We start from the raw sequence: 24,935 nt of genomic DNA, 5'->3' as shown, positions 1-24,935 counted from the left end.
TGAACATTTTGATGATGATAATGATGATGAGGATATATGCTAGTGCCATAACAGAAGCTCCCAATATGTACTGTAAAGTGGTTGACATTAGGAAGTGCATCCAGCTTTAGAAACCATGTTAAAGCAGACATTGGAGTTTCATGCAGTCCTTGGACATATTGGATTCTATCAAACAATTCAACCTATGCCAGCGTGTACATTTTATGATGATGATAATGATGATTGTATATATTGTTAAATAACATTTTTTCTTTGCTATTGTTCATTTTTACCATTTAATGTGTTTTTGATTTTATTTCCTGTTTCTCTCTTTATTGCTCTTTTTATTTTTAAAGGTTTGGCAAATTTTATGAATTTCCATTATTATTCCAAAGTATCATTATGATTTTAACCATGATTGTTATGATGCACCTTTGTGTAACAGTGAAACAAAAATCAGAAATTATTGCTTCTAAATCGAGAACATTTACAGGTGAGTAACTAATAATGTCAATTCTCTTTCAACATGGGTTGTTATCATTTTTCATGATGTCTTAAATCATCTTTACAAATTACATTTTGCTTGTTTTGTTGTGTCTTGGGAGAGTCATTATGCCAATAATAGCACATGCACAAATTCAACTCCACTTCTTTATTGTTAGTCAATTGGGTAAATATCTAACCAAATAACTAATTTGTTTGTTTGTTTAAACAACTAATTGGTTGTTTGTTAGTCAAAGTTCTTTTGTTGCTGTTCTTGACCTTCTCAGTGACTTTCCCTCTTGCCCCAAGGTTTAACAATAAAGAAGTGGAATTGCACCTGTGTGTGTGTTATTATTATTGGTGTAATGACAGTCCCAAGACACAACAAAATTTGTTTCAACACATGAATTCACATCAAGAATGTTGCAAATCAAATGCAAAAATGAAGTCCATTTTGCTTAGATTTGCTTCTCAGAGAAAATTTATTTCTGTTGGGCTTAATATCATAGCCTGAATATTCTCTGGAATAATATTGCAATCAAAAATGGGAATTTCTGTTCAATGATCTTTTAAATTTGATATTTCAAATTTTATAAAACTGTAATGTTATCATGGAACAAACACAGGCAGAGAGAATTAGATTGAAAAAAAATGTTTTTAAAAAGTAACAAAAAGTGAGATTAATGTTCAAACTGAACTGAAATTTATTTTAAAAACTTGCTAATAGAAATTTCAATATTCTTAAAATTAAGCCTTCATTTGAATTTCATTTCCAAATTTTCTCCACCACAGCATCTTAGGTTTATGAATTTTAAATTGCAAATTAAAATAAAATGAAAGCATTAATTTAAATTTGGGAAAAAATTGCCATTTCACTAGATTAAAATAAAAATTTGAACTATGTCCTCTGTATGTGTGTGTGTGTGTGTGTGTATATATATATATATATATATATATATATGTGTGAAGATTTCTTCACATGAAACCATTGGTTGCATTGTTATCCCACAAATAAAGTATATATAATAAAGTTTATATATATATATATATATATATATATATATATATAATAAAATTTATATATATATATATATATATATATACACACACACACACAGAGACCATAAAAATCAGGAGGTATGAGAGGTGAATATGTTTATTTAACCATTTGATATCCATAAACAGATATGGATACATAAATATGCATATAAACATACATATCAGAAAAAAGGGCACATACATACACACATATATACTCATAGGCATACACATATGTACCAATATATATGTGTACATATAGATAACACAAAAAATATGTATGTAGGTACATCTATAAGCATATGTGTGTAAATGCTATGATGTAAGTACTTCAATTATATTGAATCTACCAAATTTGATTATAAGAGCAGAATTAATGATTCGTGTATATTAATAAAAAGGAAATAATGTCTAAGGTAGATGTGAACAGGGGTATTTGGAGGTTTGAAGGTGAAGAATTACAAAAGTATGCTGGGTAGAAGCTTCAATAATATGAAAAAAAGAAATGGTTCAGGCATTAAATATGATATAAGTATATATGTTTTCTAGTGAAGATCAATTTGATTGGGACTTCAAATTTTGTCTGTTGGGTTTTTCAGTCAGAAACTTGATCTTTACAATAATTTGATTTTTCTCTCTGTATAGAATCACCCCATCAGTAAATATTCTGCTGTTGTAATCGTTGTTGTTGTTGGCACTCCGTCGCTTACGACGTCGAGGGTTCCAGTTGATCCAATCAACGGAACAGCCTGCTCGTGAAATTAACGTGCAAGTGGCTGAGCACTCCACAGACACGTATATCCTTAACGTAGTTCTTGGGGATATTCAGCGTGACACAGTATTACAAGGCTGACCCTTTGAAATACAGGTACAACAGAAACAGGAAGAAAGAGTGAGAGAAAGTTGTGGTGGAAGAGTACAGCAAGGTTCCACTGGGCCATTGCGCCTCCACACTGTTGTAATCATACCTGCTTTAAAGTGATATCCTTATTTTAACATATATATATGCTTTTATGATTCTTAATGAGCTGAATGTTAGGAAAGTGACTGAAGGGTTGAAAGTTTCATACACTTATAAGTGTAATTAATGCATGAAACTCTAAACCCTTGAGTTACTTTTTGAAACTTTCTGGTGAGTAAGTAGTATGATGTAAATATTAGCTGTTATAGCTTTATCTACCATGTCATTCCATCAGCATAACACCCTTGGTCTCATTGAGAGCTTGCACTACCCACAAGTCTCAACATATAGATATATAAATAGATATAATGAACAGCTTTCATTTCACACACACATATGCACATCTGCATATATGCATATGCATGAATGCAATGGAACAATAAGATGAAATTGTATTACCTACACCTTAGAGAAACTGCTCGACCCCCCTCTCTCTCTCTTATATATATATATATATATATATATATATATTTATATATATCGAAATCGAGTTAAATTTGACACTAAACTCCACTTGCGAAGACCTGTTGAGGCAAGTGAAATCGAACTAAATTCGATGACTGGCACCCATGCCAACGTCGTCTCCCTCATTGGACACGAAACTCAGCTTGAGAAGACTTATTGGGGCAAGCGAAAGCAAAATTGTGATGGCACCTGTGCCCAGCGTCGCCTTTCTGGCACTTGTGCCCGCAGCATGTGTAAGGACTTTCGAGCGAGATCGTTGCCAGTGCCCCTGGACTGGCTCTTGTGCGGGTGGCACATAAAATACACCATTTTGAGCGTGGCCATTGCCAGTACCGCCTGACTGGCCTTCATGCCGGTGACACATAAAAGCACCCACTACACTCTCTGAGTGGTTGGCGTTAGGAAGGGCATCCAGCTGTAGAAACTCTGCCAAATCAGATTGGAGCCTGGTGTAGCCATCTGGTTTCACCAGTCCTCAGTCAAATCGTCCAACCCATGCTAGCATGGAAAGTGGACATTAAACGATGATGATGATGATGATGATATATACATATATATATATATATATATACACATACACACACAGTGTTTTCTCTAAGGTTTTCATTACATCATTTCATTTTTCTGCTCGATTGAGTTCATGAATTTTTCTTATATATTCTAACCACAGTCTACTGGATTCCTTTTGCTAAAGGCTCTTTCTTTTTCTGCTATACTTAAGTTACAAGAAATTGAAATATGTTCCAGTTCATCTATTCTTTGTTCATTAAAGATAAACATAGCAAGCAACCTAAAACGTTTTCATCTGCAAAACAGTGAATGGAGATGGTTATGTTTTAGTGAATGTATACTACAAACACAAATAACTCCACTCACACCAATGAGAGATCCACTTTGTGATTGTTCAACTTGGTAGAAAATATTACCAAATGTCAGTTAGATCGTGTCTTAACACTCTCATTGGATATGTAGTCTTAGACTACATATACAACCCTGGGTGGTCATTATTAGGAGACTAGGACCCCATCATACGTCTGCTCAATCAGTGTTGACCCTGGTATATACAACAACAATGATAAACATAAAACATTAACATGCATTCTCTGCCTGTTGCATGGGCATGCATGCACACACACACACACACACACACACATATATTGTATATATAGTGGTGGTGATGTGTGTGTGTTACAAAAACTCAAAATATGTAAATAATTTATCAACATGAAACAACCAGCCTCTTCTCCTACCATCTAACACTTAAACCATTTCTCTCCCTCAGTAACTAATACCTCATGTCACTTCCCAAACACCTTGATTCACTTCACTCACAACCCTCTAAATACTTGTAATATACAGTGTAAGTGAATATTCTATTACCAATATATTAAACAGTTCTCATCAGGGATTTCATGTTTAAAAACTGCCCTGAAATAGATAGTTCTCATCTTTATGAAATACTGAGGTTTAGGGGTTTGGGGGTATTTTTAAAGTTACTTATCTAGTATTTTGAAGACAAAATATGGCTGTTGTTCAAAGAACGTATCACCAGTTGCATTTTAGGTTCTCATGAATTGATTCTAGTGCATTTATAATGAACACCATCAGACACTTTTAAATATGAATTTTTGTGGTTTCAGGATTTTTAAATATTTTCACAAATCCTTTTTATTTCTTTATTTCTATCTTGTGTCTTTTTTTTAAGACTACACAAAATCATATAAGCTTTACGAGTTTTATTAATGATTCTAAAGGATTTTCACATGCAGCAAAAAAAAAAAAAGAAAAAAAAATGTCTGAAACATCTGAGTGTGTAAACAACTGGAACAGCATTAGAGATTGCTGCAATTTCCATAATAAAGAATGGAATAAAATATTTTAAGATATTCCTCTTCAAAAATATTCAGAAGAAAGTGGATCCAAACAGTTGTCCTTATAACTGAAAAGCCATCATTGACTGTTTATCTGTTTAAGTGTTTCATATAATAACAGCAGAGGTTGACTCTATGCAAAATTTAAAGAAAGGAAAAACGACAGCCTTAGGCCAGCAATTTTAGGGGAGAGGGTAAATGAATCCCATTGATCCTAATACTTGACTGGTTCTTGACTGAACCTCGAAAGAATGAAAGGCAAAGTCAACCTCAGCAACATTTGAACTCAATGCTGCTAAGCATTTTTGTCTGGTGTGCTCATTATTCTGCCTCCTTGCTATCTTTGCCCAACATAATAATGGGAATTTAGTAAGCTACATATCATAATATACTAATGACTAATAATTCATTTAAATGATGATATTTAAACAAAATTTGAAAGCTTAGTTTAAGTTTTATTAAGAATTCGAGTAGTTTTGAGACAAACTTATAAAACATTTATAAAAGAACTTTTTGTAATGTTGGCTTGAAACACCTGTTTACTATATAAATAAATATGAAGTTATGGTTATTTTACAAAACTGAATTATATTAAAATTTAAGTAAAAACAGAACCATGAGGGTGCATTTTAGTTAGAAACAGAGTATGGAAAAGGATAAATCAATATTTCTGATCATTATGGAATACTGAGTTAGCTGTTTGGTAGTTATGAGCTGACTTTAGCACATTAATAATGAATATTTTAATGTTCTTTCGTGAATAATTCTTTTTATTGATTTTAAAATATTTATGCCATAGTATTATTATATTTTTATGGCTTAGTCAGGATTATAAACCTTCTGGGACTGGTAGGGGAGAGGGAAGCTGGAGATCTGGTTTAAATGTTTGCAACAATTTAGACATCTAAAAGTACTCAAGAGTTCCATTAAAGCAGGTGATGGATTAAGTTCACTATCAAAACTACAGGCATATGTACTTAAGGTCTAATGAACCGCATAACATTTTCAACCTAAACAAAGACAGTGGTTGTAAAAAAAAATTGAAAAGCAAATACATGGATAAACTCATTTTCAGAACTTTAACAATAACCATGGTTATCTGATCTTTATAACTGGCATTGAGTCTATAAAGGTGGTGAACCAGCAGAATCATTAGTGCATCAGACAAAATGCTTAGTGGTGTCTTCTAGCACTTTGCATTCTGAGTTTAAATTCCACTGTGGTCAACTTTGCATTTCATTCTTTTGAGATTCATAAAATATGTACCAGTTGAACACTGGGGGGTGGAGGTGGAGGCAGGGGTTAACGTAATCAAGGTTAAAAGCTTTTGTATGTTTTTGAATGACTGATATGAGTCTTCCATACTACAGGGTGTCCACAAAGTCTGGGTACATGGGGATTAACACATACTTTAAGAAATTATCATTTCTTATATTTAATTGTTTATGTTATGATTTTATTTACTCCGTGTACCCAGACATTATAGACACCCTGTATAATTGCTATATGTCTTATTCTATTTTTTTTTTATGGATTCAATCAGTGGACTGTGACATGATGGGGCTCTGTCTAAAAGGGTTTTAATCAATTATACTGGCACAGGTTCTTTAGACTGGAACTCCCTTTATTGATCTCTATTTATAAAGTAGTTAAATTCATCAGAATTATGCTAATAAGTTAGTCTCTAGAGTGTGCATGTACACACACACACACACATACACACACACACACTATGAAAGAATTAAGAAGAAAATGTTGATTCTCTCTTTAATACTTCTTCAAATATGGTGACGTCTATGGTTTGCTGAGACTAAGACCAAAACACATCCAACGCTCTCTCTCATGAATGCCAAGTATAACATTAGTCATTAAGTAATGTTGTCTTTACTTCACTACATAATTATTCCTTGTTAACTTTTTTAATACTCACTATATTAAATATGTTAATACACTAATCTATTTTTTGCTGATGGTACCTTGACTCTAGTTAATGTATTTTCTCTCTTTATATATGTGTGTGTGTGTGTGCGTATGAGTTAAATAGAGGAGTAGTGTAGTAGTGTCTATAAATTTCTGAAGCACTTCTGAAGTAGTCACACTAATGCAATAAGGCTCTGTTCAGTGTCTGCTAGAAAAATGAAATTGATGTGGAATATTCAATGGATCTGCAAATCTGGAATGGAATAATTGGGAAATTTGTTTAGGGCAGGATCATGGAGTGAGTCACTGTAGGGATGATGATATAGAGAAAAACAAATGTATTGGTTGGGCCAAGATGCTGGTGATATGCAGGTAGTTCTAAGGAGAAGGCAATGTTATGTTTTATATATATATATATATATATATATATATATATATACACATACACACACACACATACATACATATATATATATATATGTAGAGCGAGAGAGAGGGAGAGAGTCATGTGACTCAGGGGTTGTTGGATGTCTTCAATGATTGCTTGTTAATCAATTGAATGACTTTCTTTCGAATGTGGCTGACCTAAGATTCTTGTATATTTAGCAGCAGCACCATGTCTGAGATGTTGTTTTGGCAATGTAACATATATGATGTTATCATGAGGGATCATCAGTGATGGGAAATCATATTTGCATGTATGTGTGTATATGCATGTATATTATATAGAGAATAAAATGCATCCAGTGCACTGTGTAAAGTGGTTGGAGATAGAGAGAGCATCTAGCCATAGAAACCAAGTCATATATGTCATGTACAAGTGAAATGTAGTCCTCTGACCTATCTTGGGAGGCAGAACTGATTCAGACTCTGCTGGCCCATCCTGTCCATGCCAGCAAGAGAGCAGATGTAAAGTGGCAGTGAGGATGACGATGGTATATATATATATATATATGTGTGTGTGTGTGTGTGTGCATGTGTACACACACACACACAGAGTGTCACCTGAAGTTCAAGAATAAGAGATGTATATTGGCTTACACAATGTCATTTTTGATTAAATGTTATTCTGCATAGCCGAACAGTATTGAGTACTTTTTCTGTTCTCTCGGTTGCAATTTAGACCTGTGTGAAACCACTGGTAATCAGCTGATTGAGGCATGTTTCGTCTTTTCTCTCTCAACTTTCATTTATCTCCTTGTCTATTTTTTTTCTGTAGAAGATCATTTGCTCAAAAAAATAAAAGACTTTTTCTGTTGTTTGATTTCTCCTTCATCTTTATGTTATAATTTTTGCACCACACACACATATATATATATATATATATATATATATGTTAATAAAGAAGGTAAAAAGAGAGAAAATTGAAAGCTGCTGACAATGCGGAAAGTTTGATAAGACCATTATATGTCAGGTGCAAAGGCCCATCTTCAGAAGAAAAAAAAAAACAGTCTGAGTGGTTGACTCAGTTACGTATGTTCTGATTACCCATTCAAATGCATTAATGGAACCTATATAACTGGCCTTTTCTCAGACTTTGTTTTTTCTTCTGAAGATGGACCTTTGTGCTTGAAATATAAAGGTTTTATTAAGCTTTCAGCATTGTCAGAAGCTTTCTATTTCTTCTCTTTTTACCTTCTTCAATATTACAATGCTTCAAGCAAACTATCAGGTCATTATGAATGAAATGTCCGATTTTGAACTGAAAGTTATTTTACTTTATTTCAACAAAAAGCAATGCAGTTTATCAAAGTATGCACCTAAATTATCGACACAATTTTGCCATTTTATCAGTAGCTTATTTATGTCAGTAGTGAAAAATTCTGGCGAGTAAGAGGTGATGAAATCATGAAAGGCTGTTTTTGCATCTTCTTCAGATTTGAAGTTTTTTCCTTGCAAAATGTTGTTTAATGCCTAGAAAACATGATAGTCAGTTGGTGCAAGGTTTCGTGAATATGGTGGATGACAGAGTACTTCCAAGTTCAGTTACTTGAGTAGCGTTCTTTGTGCGACATGTGGTCGTATTGTCTTGCAAGAAATTTGGCCTGTCACTATTGATCAATCTCGATTGTTTAATTGCAAGTTTGCTCATCATTTCATCCAATTGGTTGATGTATACATCCGCTGTAATTGACTTGCCAGGTCTCATGAAGCTGTTGTAGATGACTCCAGCGCTGGACCACAAAACAGACACCATTAGCTTTTTTTGGTGAATATTCTTTTTTGGATTGTTGTTTGGCATAGGGCTGATTTTGAAGAGTAAAGTCACCAGACCGTAACTTCTCAAATCATCGACATACAGTGCACTTGTTCTCCACATCTTCACCAAATACCTCTTTGATGTGTCGAGCTGTCTGGGATGCATTGGTTCCATGACAGAACTCATATTCATAAATAACACAAATGTTTTATCTACCCATAGGTTCACAAAAATTTACAATATAATCAGAAACCATGAATTGCATTTCGAAAAGTTATGATGTAAATCTTCAACGTTATAAAACAAAGAATTGTCAGGATAAAACATTAGAGTTAATGATTGTCAAACTTGGTGCATAAGAAAATCGGACATTTCATTTTTAATGACCTGATATAATGCTCTTATATATATTCACATTTATATGGCAATTATAAAGTTATTTTCAGGTAATGCATTCAGTAAAATGCATTTTAAGATCCACATCAATTGACCCAAAGTCAATAACCCAAAGCAAGTCCTATGTATATATATATATATATATATATATATATATCACAAAAAGTGTTCCATTGAAGAACTGTTGGGGAACAGCATTGAATGCACTATGAACATCCACTGCCAATGATGCGAATAGCCTCAGTGGCAAAATGTGTGTGGGGAATAATGTAAACTGCTTCTTATCATACTTTTTTCCTATATATATACAGGGTGCAGTGAATAAATTGTCGTCTAAATTATGCAAAAATGAAAATAACACTGATTTCTCATTTTAACAGATATATTTACCAAAATTACATAAAAATATCTTGAAATACCAAAGAGTAAATTTTTATTTAATAACATCGCTATTGGCTTCAACCACGGCTTCCAGACGACTTTGAAATCTCCTGCAACTCTTCTGGATGGTCTCCTTGTTTAATTTGGTGAACGCTGCCATAATTCTTGCATTCAGTTCATCTTTGGTGTTACAAGGAGTTTTGTTGGTCTCTCACTCAACTGTGCCCCCACACATAATAATCAAGGGGGTTGTAGTCTGGAGAGTTAAGTGGCCAGATGTAAGGGGTGGTGTGTTGCAGAAATTATCTGACAACCATGACTGGGTTCTCCTGCTTGTGTGGCATGGTGCAGAGTCACCTTCTTGACCCAGGGCAGCACTACTTCCTCCAGGCACTCAATGTAGGCCTCCATGTTGAGTTTGAGGCCATGTGGGAAGATGAATGGAAGCATAACATCACCATCACACACCATCACAAGTGATCACTCCAAATACCATGATGTTGACTGGATGTTTAATTTTTATCACTCTCGGTACATGTTTTGTTGTTCTGTGTTCACCATCTGATCCAGACAGAAATATTTTTCTGCATGTTTGGTTGGAGGGGATGCTTGAATTTGTTCAAAAGCTCCAAAGCACGGTCTTTCCTCTTGTCCTTGGTAGCTTGGAATAAAAATTGGCCTTTTCTCATCTCATATGAGGAATACTGAATGTCTTCATGCACTACCTGCCTCATAAGAAACTCAGACACACCCATGTCCCTGGCGATGGACCTGATTGACTTGGAGGGATCATTGTCAATCATGGCCTAGATCTCACCAACGAATTGAGGAGTTATTTTCTTACCAGAATGATCAGAGTGAGTTTTCCAAGCTGCTGTACCTTCGTAATCACCATTAGACTCATCCAACACTTTCTGAATCCTCTGCACTGTCCTCAGATTAACACCCAAACACTCTGAAATGTTCATATTTGAGCTTCTTGCACAAATGCCAAGTAGTACACCATGTTGTTTCCAAAATTTCTGGCAGAGTGAATTGTGTCATGGTGTTTTTCTCACAGACAGTGCCCAACTGATCCTACTATACAGTGTAGTCGACAAAATCAAAAACAAATAATGTGCATACGCAAAATTAAAAATATGAAATGGCGACAATTTACCCATTGCACCCTGTATGTGTGTATGTAATTTCTTTTTAATTGTCTCCTTAATTTCTCACCAATGTCACTTCGTGTGCTATATTGTCCCAATTCTGGGTGGTTCTCTTAACTTTTTCTTCTCTCTGTATTTGTGTCCTGCCAGCAGATGGGAAAAAATGCCTCAAAACAGAAGAATGTTATTCTTCACATACAACATCATGTTGCCATGCCAACACACTGCCAGGCCGAACTTTTCTTGGTATGTAGCTGAATGGTATTAAGCCTCCTTGTTACACCAGCAGGAATGTGCTTCTGTCCTTTTCTCACCTGCCTTGACCTTCAATTTTTATTTGACCTTCTGTTATTTATTTTATGTTGTCTGCCTTTTTATAGTCTTCCTTATACACAAAATTATACAAATATATTGAAATGTTAAAAAATATCTTTAACAACTCTAATTTCTGTGATAATAATTTAAACAAAATGATCTAATTATTATTATTATTATTATTATTATCATTATAATTATTATTATTATTATTATTATTATTATTATTATTATTATTATTATTATTATTATTATTATTATTATTATTATTATTTACTTCTTTCAATTTTGTTTCCATTTCTTACTGAGTGTCTTCCCAAGGCAAAGAAACTCACAGTATACATTGGTAGGCCATTAAAATAAACACACCAGATTGTTAATTTACAAAGCCATTATTATTATTATTATCATCCTCATCATTTTCTTCTTCTTCTTCTTTGTTACTCTTTGTCTCTTCTTCAGCACACTGTTTACTGCTTCTGTTTGTAGTGTTGTTAGATGATGTTGTATAGATTGCATGATAGAAACAAGATTTACCCATTTGTTTTCCTTTTCTCTACTCACAAAGCCCTAGAGTTTAATCAAGTTATCAATGAATAATTCTTTTTCATTGATATCTTCAAGAACTTGTTGAATATTTCTCATCTTTTTCGTCTTGTGCTTTTCCCTTTTATTTGTGCCTTAATTTTATATCCAACAGACTTTCTAACCAAATCTGTTTTACAGAATGTTATTTGCTGTGCCAAGTATATAATAGAGAACTTTGACCTGTTCTAATTTCAATTTCATGTATCATATTTTATTAATATTTCCCAATGAAATGTTAAAAATCCTGCAAAACATGATTATATTCATTTGAGAAAATATATTAGTTGAAATGTAATTTTACAATCATCATTTATTGAACATATTTCCAAAACTGTATTTTTGTATTATATTCTTATTTTACTTTTCAGTAAGAAAGGTTTAACTGTTAGCTTTCTTTGAACTGATAGCTCTATGATCTAAGATAAAATTTGATGTCATGCATGAATTTACATGACTAATTGTTGGAATGAAGCTAAAATATTAAAGATTAGACTTAAATGTTTGATATTTTATATGAAATTTAATATAAAACTTCTAAATTTACTTTTGTTTTAAGAATTTTATCTTGAAGTAACTATTTGAATTTCTATCATATTACTGTTTATTATCAAAGCAACCAAGAGAATGGAGTATTAGACTAAAGGTTCTATATAACTGAATGGATAAATGCTTATTATTTTTTCCTTGGATGTTTCACTGTTGGAACTCTTTATTATTTATAACTTGTTTGAATATTAGTGATTGAATTACCAAGATGTATAATTTTCAGTTGTAATGTAAGTGAATTTTTATTAGAGTTATACTTGCTTGACAAATGACTTGATCTGAGAGTGTATGTTGACACTGGAGCAATTACATGGTAGAAGAGCCACTTCAGCCATTTAAGAACAGGATCTATAAAATCTCTTACATTCAATTTTGACACCCTAAGAAATAAATCAAAAAGTAAATGTGACAGATTTTGTGTATTCTAAAATAGCTAAGATCCCTCTTCTATGATGGAGGTGTAAAATTATTAATCACATTTTATTTAACAGTTAAATAAGTGAAAGCTTATGTAATGCTTTCAGTGTTAAATCCAAATTAAAGTCAGGTATGTGTTAAAATTAAAATGATATTAATTCATTGTCATTATTATTATTTTTCTATGTAAGCATACAACATATTTTTTTATAGCTAGTTTAGTACTTCCCTGTTTTAAGTTAAATTCTCACTAAGATCCATTAACTTTTTCATCCTCTGGATTGGAGAAAAATAAGTATTAGTTACTCACAGCAGTCTGCTGTACCAATTCCCATCCTACACTCACAAAAACAAGAAATTTTCACTCTCCTAAAATGTTGCCAGCTCTATTATGTTAAAGCAAACTGTGGAAAGAATTGGTTACTGGAATTTTGATTTGCAATTCAAAGTTCTTCTCTCACATTACTAATTCCTTTGGGAATTTACAACTTTATATGAATATTACACCTTCCCTTTCGTCTTCCTTACAAAATCTCAGAATTAATCCCAATAAAAGAAAAAAAGTATCTATTTTACTAAAAGCATGTACTTCATTAATAGCTTCCTAATCTATTTATCTTTACCCCTTTTCATAACTCATGAAACTAAATATGAATATTTTAATACCAATAGTAGGATTTATGTGTGTGGTATTGACATTAACACTTTGAAATACACTTGCAGTTGGTATTAGACATTATAAGCACAATCTGAGTCTGGAAACAGAAATAGGCCCACTGACAGGACTCAGGCCATGTGTCTATCGATTATTCCATTTGGAATCAGGGACTAGAAATTGTTTTACTATTATTACATTACAAGTGATAGATATATTTAAGTAGTGCCAGCAGATATTTTTCTCTTTTCTGTCTCAAATTAGTGCTTATAGTGTATATTTTCATTTACATTAAAATCTGTGTAATCAATTTTACATATTTGTATTTATTAACTAAATATCTTTCTCCATTTACTAATTTCTTTTTATCCTCAAAGACCTTAATATTTGATTCTAAGAGATGAAGAACATGAAAGCAATTATCGTTTTTTAATTAAATGTATTTTTTCTTGACCAGCTTCATTGTCATTTTTATCATATATTTTAACATATTTTTCTCTCTTTAATTCATAATATTTGTAATTATATATTTAAAGCTAAAATTAGCATATTTTTGCAAAATTGCTTAAAACATGTTGCTTAAATTAATATAAATAAGGACATGTGTATGTGTCTGTTTAATATGTATATATATTTATATATATATATATATATATATATATATATATATATATATATTGAATGTTAGTTGATAATGCAATTCTTATATGGTGAAATGCCTTTTATGAATCATATTGAGATATGATTGTGAATGATTTAAAAGTCTTTTAGTTTATGTTTAGTTAAATATGTAAAATATTTGGGAAAAACCATCAATGAGAAACAACAATTAAGACTGCACTTCAAATTACTGTAATCCAAACCTTTTTGACATGGTATCGAAAAATATTTGATGTTTTCTAAGAAAAAATAAAACTGTCTGTAAGTAATGATGAGCTGTACGTAGTGAGCAGAACCTTTAAAATTAAGATTTAAATCATTAGAATCTGCATTTGCCATTGCCAATCACTCTTCCACACAGCCCTGACATATCCTTATTTTCTTCCTCCGATACATTCTTTCTACCCTCCCACCTATTCTCATCTGTTTTATGTCATTGCTGTCTCACCTCCTTACAAATAATCATTCCTGGCCTTTCTTTCTCTCATTATTGTTCCCCTTACTGTTCAAATTAATGTGAAATTTTGATTGAAGGTTTTAATTTAGTTCTCTTTATAATATGATTTTTGTATGTAGTTTTAACAGTAGAGGGAACAACATAGCCAAAATAGTTGCATGTATGACCAGAGAAAATGTTGAATTATGTGATCTCCCTAACCTTGTCTTGTTAAGGACTATTTTACCTCTCTAACATTGGTGCCATAAGAAAATGCATCTAGTACTTTCTGTAAAGTGGTTTTTGTTAAGAAGAGCACCGAGCCATAGAAACTAAGCCATGTACTGTTTATGAGCACCCAAACTTTGGAAGCAGTAACCTCCAATGAAAGATGACTTGGTCTGTGGAGACCTGCCTAATCCATGCCAGCATGGAAGCATTTGTAAAAATGATGATGATGGTGGTGGTGGTGGTGGTGGTTTGTATTTGATGTTGTTAAATATCATCACAGTATCATATATTGGTGGAAGTTCTAATTAATGTAGGTGCTATGCTTGGGTAATGTGTTTGATGCAGATCATTAAAAATTTCAAAGACTTTACTTTCTGCTCTTGATTAGTTTTTGTGAGCAGAACAAAAGAATAAGGAGGAATAAATAGATAGTGGACATTGATATATCAGCCTATGATTATTTTGGGGTATAGAAAGCTTTGGCTTATGACTAAGATTGTAGCAATAAGGTATACATGAAGAAAAATTTAGAAAGATATTTAGGTAACAGAAAAGGTTAGTCAATAAGTAGGCAGAAATGTGATCAGAGAGAGATTTAGCTGCTATTTATAGCAAGTTGAGTGATCACATAGAGTCTTCCTTATTTTCTTTAGGTGTGTAGAGCAATTAAGAATAAAGGAAATAAACTGGAGAAATTTGTTTCTGTAAAGGAAAGGACATGAGGTTTGAGTGTTCACAGTTGATATTTAGAATATTAATAAAATAGTAATTTAGAATATGATGGCCAATTTAGAAGGAGAGTATAATGTTTGCAATGAATAGTTAATGTTAATATATATATATATATATATATATATATATATATATATATATATATATATATATGGATCATACATTTATATACGTGTATATATTATCATCATATATATATATATATATATATATATATATATATCATCATATAAATATATATATATATATATCATCATATATATATATATATATATATATATATATATATAACATAATGATATAATATACTATAATGTAATATAACCTTATTCACAGTGTTCTTTATTATCATGCCTGTTTAGAAAGAACTTACACTTAGAATTCATACACATGTCCAAACTTGCAAAATTATTCAATTTCTGTTATTATATAAGAAAAATAGACATAAAAAGATGTTTAATAAAAAAACATTTTTTTATTGAGTTGTATTGGCAAACCAATAAAGTTTGTAGAAAACATCGATAAGTAACTTAGGATACTTAATTTTTCCCCTTTGTCATTAAACATATAAATAAAAACCTTTTCTTGGGTATTCCTGTACAAATGAAAACCAATATAACTTGTCTCAGTGTTACTGATTTTTGTTGAAATGTTTTGTTGCTGATATCATTGTTGATGTCGTTACCAGCCCCACTCCTTTGAGTGATTATGAAAATGATGGAAAATGTCTAGTGCAATTGTCTTATGTTATATTGATGATACCAATGTTAAACCTCCCTCGTGTTTTATCTCATATAAAGCATCCAAAGAGGTTCTTGAAAGCATTTTTACTTAATTCAGCCCTTTCATATTCTATAAATTCTTCATCATTGTTGTTGTTGAGGTCTTTCCTCCATCCCCTTCAACATACTCCTCATTATCATCATCATTGTCTTCAGCACCATTAATATCAAAACTTCACTCATTGTAATGGTTATCAGTCTTTTTTTTTTTTTATGTGATAGAACTGCTTCACCTTCATCTGTACCTATCTTACCACATATCTAAGCACATTGATTTCCTTTTGATTAGATTTGTCTTATCTCCTGCCTGTTTCAGCCAATCTCAACCATAACAATTATATATCTCTTCACAGTAGTTGTTTATTCAAACAGTTTGTGTCTCCTACTTTCAACATTGCTGTGGCAATATGTTCAGATTTGTTGGCTCAAGCTGTAGGAATTGGGGAATCTACATGCATTAGTTTTAACCCTTTAGAATTCAGATTATTTTATGAAATCTAATGTTTAATTATTCACAGCATTTTAAATTGATTGTGCATTATGTTTTAGCTTTGAGATTTCAGTGATGTAATCATCTGTTTTGGGGATGACATTGTAGGGGAGGTGTAAAAGGTCAGTTCTAGCCAGTTTGAACACAAAACAGGTAGAATATTTGAGCCAGATATGGCTGGTTTAAATGCTAAAGGGTTATTGTTTCTGGCACCCATCTACTTTCTCACCCTGCTTATCTAAATTTATTTCTTAGATATTAAAAAGTGAGTATTGTAGTTGGATACTCCTTTGGAAGATAACGTGTCGACAGAAACTGTTAAATCATGAACTCTGGACTGCTTTTTAGTGATGCCATGGAGCAAAGGAAAGTACAGCTTACATGTGTTGCATTCCTTGTTTCCAGTAGCAAATAACTTTGAGTAATTCACAATGATTTGTTACCTTTGTGAGAGGCACAATAGCTGTTGGGCTTTACTTGATTGCTGACCACATGATCCTGACTTCAAACCTTACTACAATTATTGTTGTGCCTTTTCGTAAGATGCTTAATACTTGTACTCGACATGAAGTTAGTTTCACCGTTGTGAGATGAAGACTAGTGGAAGCATCTAGCTGTAAAAGTGATTGCTCCAACAGCAACAAAAACAACAGCAAGAAAAGCCAATCCCAGTCATCAAACATGATAAACAACATATAAAACAGCTCCCCCACCTTCCAATATCAAATTTAAATCTTTCACAGGAATTTTGGAGAAATAGATTGGAATGACCTTTAGACCAGTCAGTTTGTTTCTCTAAAAAGTTAGATGTCACCTACTCATGACCTGTGATCTTAGTATGGCTTCATATCATCACTATCATTATCATTTAACAACTGTTTTCCATGCTGGCATGGATTGGACAGTTTGATAGGAGCTGGCAAGACAAGGAGCTGCAATAGGTTCCATAGTCTGTTTTGGCTTGGTTTCTATAGCTGAATGCCCTTCCTAATGTCAATCACTCTACAGAATGTACTGAATGCCTTTTATGTGACACCAGCACCAGTGCTTTCTAGGTGGCACCATCACCTGTGCTTTTTGCATGGCGTCATCATCAGTGCTTTTTACGCAACACCATCACCACTGCTTTTTTTACATGACACCATCACCAGTGCTTTTTACTTGGCACCATTACTCATGCTTCTTGGGTGTTAGAGGATGAAATGTGGGTGGTAGCAGAAGGTTGACAGGCAAAACCTCCCATGAACAAAAAGTGTTATTTAAAAAAAAGAAAGAAAGAAAATTCATTAAAACAACAACAAAAAATGGGATGAGGAATAAAAAGAAGTTATGTTGCATTTTACTTATTTAAGATTCAACATTATATGAAAGTAAAATTGATGGAAATAAATATTTTTGTTAATTATATTTTATTTTAAATCATATAATCATAATTATATTTTTCTTTAATAATATTTACTTCCTTTTATGATCTGAGTTCCAATTCTAGTGAGGCTTTTGCTTTGCCAGTGATCCTTTGATGGTCAATGAAATAAAGTACCCAGTTAGATACAAGCATGTCTGTGTGGTTAGGAATCTTTTGGCAACAACATGATTTTGGGTTCAATCCCACTGCACGGCACCTTTGGCAAGAGTCTTCTATTATAGCCCTGGGCTGACCCAAGCCTTGTGAGTGAATTTGGTAGATGGAAACTGTGTGGAAGCTCATTGCGTGTGTGTGTGTGTGTGTGTGTATATGTATGTATATATATATATATATATATATATATATATATATGTATGTATTTATGTGTGTGTTTGTTTGTGTTTGTGTTTGTGTGTGTGTGTGCACATATATGCTTGTATGTGATTCTCCCCCACCCCATACAGCTTCACAAACAGTGCTGGTTTGTTGACATCCTGTTACTTAGCAGTTTGGCAAAAGAGACTGGCAGAATAAGGCTTAAAAAATAAGTACTTGGGTTGATTTGTTTGACTAAACCCATCAAGGACAAGCCCTAGTATAGCTGACACAAGTTCAAGATAAAAGATGAAAGACTGTTAAATACTGTCTTTGATTTCATCACTTATACTCTTCCCTACAGAATATTTCTGGTTTTAGGCTCATATGCATAATTATTAGTTATATTCATCAATAAAAGAATGCAGAAAAAGGTGGTGAGCTGGCAGAAATGTTAGCACACCGGGCAAAATGCTTAGCAGTATTTCGTCTGTCTTTACGTTCTGAGTTCAAATTCCACCGAGGTTGGCTTTGCCTTTCATCCTCTTAGGGTCGATAAATTAAGTACCAGTTGCATACTGGGGTTGATCTAATCAACTGCCCTCCCTCCTCCCCCAAAATTTCGGGCCTTGTGCCTCGAGTATAAAAGAATGTAAGAAACTAGCAATTTACATTTGTTTAATTTAATAAATTTAATTTATCTTTTATCTTTCACTTGTTTCAGTCATTCACTGAGGCCATGCTGGGGCACTGTCTTAAAGGGTTTAGTTGAACAAGTCAACTCCAGTACATATTTTTTAAAGTCTGGTACTTATCCTATCGGTCTAATTTGCCAAACTGCCAAGTTACCAGAATGTAATTAAACTAACATCAATTGGTTTACTTGGTGGTGGAACAGACACAAACACACACACACACACACGATGGGCTTCTACAGAATTTTCATCTGTCAAATTCATTCACAAGGTATAGGATGGAATGGGGTTATGGCAAAATATACTTGCCCAAGGTGCTGTGCAGTGGGACTGAACCCAAAGCCATATTGCAAAGTGAGTTTCTTAACCGCACAACCATGGTTAGGACTTCTTAACTACACAGTTATGCCTACAAATAAGATAATTTGATTATTTTTTAATGAATTCTATTTGTTTTTAATGTATTTCTTAATGCAACTATGAAATGTTCCTATTTATGTATGCTTTTTTATTTTTCAAAATTTTTCTGTTTCAATTTTCTGTTTTCATTTTAGATTTTGATACTCGTTATTTCTGGAAGTGGACAGACTTTGCTAGTTATCTACAGTTTTTAATTTTCTTTGTGGCCTTTCTCACTTTGATGAACTTCTTATTCCTTGAAAGTACATTCTATGTTGAAACAGTTGGATTTTTGGCTGTGTTTGCTGAGGCTTGTTTAGGTGTGCCCCAGTTTTATAAAAATTTTCAGAATAAGTCTACTGTTGGAATGAGGTAAGTGTCATATTACATAAAATCAACTGTGTGCATTGGGGTTTATGTGTATGTGATAGTAACGCTAAAAAGATGGGTGAGTGGAAAGAAGAATTATAAGGGACACTTAGAGAAAGAAAGAGAGAGGAGGAGTGAAAAAAAGAAAGAGTGAGAGAAAGAGAGAAAGAAAGAAGTAGTGAGTATGCAGAAAGTGATGGTGAGAGCAGCATATACTACTGGGGTGAGGGGGAGAGAGAGAGAGAGAGAGAGAGAGAGAGAGAGAAAGAAAGAGAGAGAGAGAGAGAGAGAGAGAGAAAAAAAGAGAGAGAGAGAGAAAGAGACAGAGAGATATGCTGCTATTATCATAGCCTTCAGCAGACACCTATTGCATCACATGACCAAATGACTGTCAAGTGACCAACAGACAAAAGTAGAAAGCAATGTAGTTTTGTTTGTCTGTTACTTATGTTTTTATTTTATATCATTTTGATAATTTCTTATGCTAGTTGTGCAATGAACTAATTTAAGAAAAATATTGGGTAAGACAAATTAAATAGTGTTGTTTTATTGTTGATTAGCATGTGTAAAGACCTCCAAAATATATATTTTTTTTTTTCAAAATAAAGTTATTCTACAAGTTTTGAAGACTGTGACATGTTGCAGTCACTTAAAAAAATTAAACAAAAAGATTAGCTACACTATTTTAAATTACAATGAAGAATGAGAATCTCTCCAGAAAATTCTGATGTAAAAATGTAAAAACAATTTGAAAAAAAAAAATGATGTAGCAATAGAAATTTAGAAAGATGGTGAAGAGGTATTTGTATCAGTGGTAAAAAAATATAGCAAACAAATTTATATTTTCATCACATTGACAGAAAAAAAAAAAAATAATAAATGAGTACCAGCATGGCTGTATGGTTAAGAAGCTTGTGTTGTAATCACAGGGTTTTGGGTTCAGTTCCATTGCACAGCACCTTGGGCAAATGTCCTCTACTACAACCCCAGGCTGCCAGTCCAATGCTCTGTGAGTAATTTTGTTTTACAGGAATTTTGTGGAAGCTTGTTGTATGTATATATATATATATATATATATATATATATATGTGTGTGTGTGTGTGTGTCTTTGAGTTTGTCCCTTTTCCCTGCTTGACAACAAATTTTGGAATGGTTATCTCCCTGTAAATTAGTGGTCCAGTAAAAGAGTCTGAAAAAATAAGTACTGGGGTCAATTTGTTCACCTAAATGCTTTAAGGTGGTGCTCCAGCTTGGCCACAGTCTAATAACTGAAACAAGTAAAAGATAGAAAATAGAAGATAATTCAATATAGAAATAATAGAATAATTGTGCTGATAAATCATGCCAGTAAAAACCTTCTTCAGGTCATTATTACTAAAAGAATTACAGTCAACTATGACTGTAATTTTATAACTGGAAATGGCTCATCACCACCACCACCACCACCACCACCACCACCACCACCACCACCATCATCATCAACATCATCATCCATCTTCAATATTAGCATGGGTAGAGGTGAAGCAAATGGGAGTGGGTCAGGGAAGACAAGGTGTTAAGGGGCAGTGCAAAAAGACTGGAGAGTAGCAGTATACAGGGAGATGATGTGAAGTGTATGGGAGAGGGGAGAAGGATGCACAGTGACAGATAGAGGTCAGAAGTATATAAGGGTAAATATAATGAGTGATGCAGGAGTGGGGGGGGGGCATCACTGGCAAATATGAGAGGTTGTTGAACAGTAGAAAGATGTAACTCAAGAGAAAGGAGTGTTTAATGGAAAATAAAGTGGGAAGGGGTGATATTAAGAATGAGGGTTAGGTGACAAAAGAAAATGGTTCCAAGGTGAGGATAAATGGCAACTCAGAAGAGATGAAATATTTGCACTTCTACATATTATCAAAGCAGCTGAATGAATACTGCCATGATTAGGAAGAAGAGATGGGTGAAGATTTGACAAGACAGTCTGGGTGTGGGGCCACAGACATAAACATAATGCTTTTAGGGCAGTGGTTTGCAAATCTTTTCAGGCTGCCGCCCCCTTGGCACCCAGACCTCATCCACAGTACCCCACCCCACTCCAAACTTACTACTATAAGCATAGACTACTTTCTGCAGCAAATTCAAAACAACTATATTTCACAAATAAAAGTTAACATAATTAATCCATTATTTTGGGTTTTTTTCAACATTTATTGCATCATTTCGGCCACTCCATTATCACCCTACTTTTCTTCAACATCCTCCTGAGTCTTTCCACTGCTCCCAGGGGGCAGTACCACCCACTTTGGGAACCACTGTTTTAGGGCTTCAGTTTTACTGAGACAAATAGGTCTTCTCAAGCACAGTGAATCATCAATCATTGCAGCCCTTTGTCATCTCCTCTGTAAGGTTCTACATCCTGAGGTCAGTTTTCACTACTTCCTCGGACTCCCTTTTCAACACGTTCCATCCACATTTAGCAACCAGCCATCTTTAGCCTAAAGATGGTTATCCAAAAAAAGTAAAGAGCAAGTTGAAGAATTATTTATTCTTTTCGTTGACCATAAAAAAATAAAATAAAATGCTTTTGGCAAAGTTATGAAAAATTATGGTCAGTGATAACAGAAATGGGATTTCCTCGACATTTTATAAAAACTTTAAAATGTTCTATTCTCAGCAAACAGTAACTGTCAACTAAGGTGGATCTCAATGAGTGATCTGAGTGGTGGGTATGACAAGGATGCATCCTTTCTCCATTCTCTTTAGCATCTGCAAGGCAAGATATCATAGTGTTTGATGGTACAGTTAAAATCAGTGAAAGAGCAGTTACTAATACTGTCCTTATTGCTGGTAGCTTAAAAGAATTGAGGATTTTGATAAAGAAAATAAAAAGGAAAAAATGAGAAATGTGATTTCTTCGTTAATTTTGACAAAACTGAATCATTGATTATTTTGACAACATATGATCAGGATTGATATAACAACTAATAACCAAACTGTCAAAGTGGTGTATGAGTTTGGCTATCTTTGGGTTTTATTACAAATCAATGCCATGAGAGCAAAAGAGATAAAAAGAGCAATTGCCAGATCAAAATCTGCTGTTATCTCTTCAAACCACATTTGCAAAAATTCATCAATACACACAAAAATAAATAAAAAAATTTAAATTGCTGCATGTTTTGCTATTTCCAATATCAACATATGGACTTGAATACTGGATTTTTAAACAGCTGATAGAGAAAAGATGAAGAATTTCCATGTTTGGTATTATAAAAGAATACTAAGCTTGACTGGACCAAACTAGAGTTAAGTGGAACTTTGTAAGAGAACTAAACTTGCTAAAAGTTAGGTTTTTGAGACTTGTCATAAAGATAGATGGTCTTCAAAAATAGTTGGTTGCTGAAAAGCCCTTAGAAAAAAAGCCAAGTGGAAGACTTCATCATCATCATCATCGTTTAACATCTGCCTTCCATGCTGGCATGGGTTGGACGGTCTGACAGGAGCTGGCCTAGCAGGAGCCTGCGCTAAACTTCTGTGTCTGTTTTGGCATGGTTTGTACACCTGGATACCCTTCCAAATGCCAACCACTTTACAGTGTGGAGAGGATGGTTTTTGCATGGCACCAACACTGGTAGGGTTATTAAGTAACTTGCAAGACAAAGATCTTTTGAGAGGAGAAGAGGCATTGAAGGAGGCGATCTTGTGTCAGGTGATGAAAGGTTCAAGTGTGATGGAGAGACAGAAACAGGTGTCTTGCTGTAGAGGAGGTACACGGTCACCTGGCCAGAGAGAGAGAGAGAGAGAGAGAGAGAGAGAGAGAGAGAGAGAGAGAGAGAGAGAGAGAGAGTGAGTGATCAAGAATGAGAACAGAAACAAGTGTGCTTCTGTAAAGGAGATACATGGCTATCCAGCCTGAGGAGAAAGAAAGAGAGAGAGAGAGAGATAGCAAGAGTGCAAGAGAGAGTAGGAGAGAGATGGTGGTGAAGTGTTGGGGAATACTCACAAGGAATGGGGATCAGAATATAAATGGGATGGTTTAGTAAAAGAAAAGAGAAATAGATGATGGCAAGTGCCAGGGCATACCCTCAAGGTATAGGGGTCATAATATAAGTGGTAGGGTGTTGGCAAAGAAGCATAAGGGTAAAAAAATGAAATGAAATTAAAAGCACCTTAGAGGGGGAGCAACATCAACACTTCTGCTGTGGAGGATGGGTCTTTTTGAATATGGCAAAGCACCAGATATCTCGGTCCTTTGTCATCTCCACTGTAAGTTTCAGTTTCATGAGGTCTCCCTTCAATACGTTCTGATATTGATATATTTTTTCTTTTATTTGTTTCAATCATTTGACTGCAGCCATGCTGGAGCACCGCCTTTAGTCGAGCAAATTGACCTCAGGACCTATTCTTTGTAAGCCTAGTACTTATTTTATTGGTCTCTCTTGCCGAACCTCTAAGTGATGGGGACATAAACACACCAGCATCGGTTGTCAAGTGATGTTGGGGGGACAAACACAGACACACAAACATATACATACATATATATATATATATATACGACGGGCTTCTTTCAGTTTCCGTCTACCAAATGCACTCACAAGGCTTTGGTCGGCCTGAGGCTATAGTAGAAGACACTTGCCCAAGGTGCCATGCAGTGGGACTGAACCTGGATATGAGAACCTATTTTTTAAAAAAATTGATAGGATTCAGAAATTTGTATCATGTCAAAATCTACTTCAAAGTTTTGACAGTCTCAAATAGTTTCTTGTTTGCATCAAAGTGTTTGGTTTCTCATTTGTATTCAGAGCCATAGAATGAATCAAATATTAAATATTTAACCTTCACAAAGACTGAATGTGTTTTCCACTAAAGTACATTTTTTATATATTCTTGCTGAGTCTTAAGGAAACAGTGAAGAAGCATTTTAAAAAGACAATAGTAGAAAATGCTTGCCTAAGGTTTCGTGCAGTGAGATTGAACCTTGAACCATGTGGTCACAAAGCAAGCATTTTAACCACGCAGCCATGCTCTTAAATGTCTAATTTTCATGCTGCTGACAACTAAGAATAATTTCATTTT

At 33.7% G+C, this 24,935-nt stretch overlaps 1 protein-coding gene across 13 annotated transcripts in view; it reads left to right on the top strand.

The window, feature by feature from the left end:
• Window positions 1-24,935, top strand: part of LOC106878029 (solute carrier family 66 member 2) — a 288,127-nt gene that overhangs the window by 137,960 nt on the left and 125,232 nt on the right. For 9 of the 13 annotated variants that reach the window (XR_008263579.2, XM_052965961.2, XM_052965960.2 and 6 more), the window contains 3 exons: window positions 336-472; window positions 10,996-11,091; window positions 19,667-19,883. Coding sequence is in view for 12 of the 13 variants with exons in the window: in XM_052965961.2 (XP_052821921.1) it covers window positions 336-472; window positions 10,996-11,091; window positions 19,667-19,883 (450 nt within the window). In the remaining variant the exon portion in view is untranslated. The remainder of the gene's footprint in view (window positions 1-335; window positions 473-10,995; window positions 11,092-19,666; window positions 19,884-24,935) is intronic. The other 4 variants (XM_014927112.3, XM_089350024.1, XM_014927115.3 and 1 more) reach the window with 2 other exon arrangements.

The sequence above is a fragment of the Octopus bimaculoides genome, chromosome 1 (genome assembly GCF_046866305.1).
Source record: "Octopus bimaculoides isolate indiv1 chromosome 1, ASM4686630v1, whole genome shotgun sequence".
NCBI classification, from domain to species: domain Eukaryota; kingdom Metazoa; phylum Mollusca; class Cephalopoda; order Octopoda; family Octopodidae; genus Octopus; species Octopus bimaculoides.
Note: the sequence above shows the minus strand (reverse complement) of the source record. Positions and strands in the feature narration are given on the sequence as shown.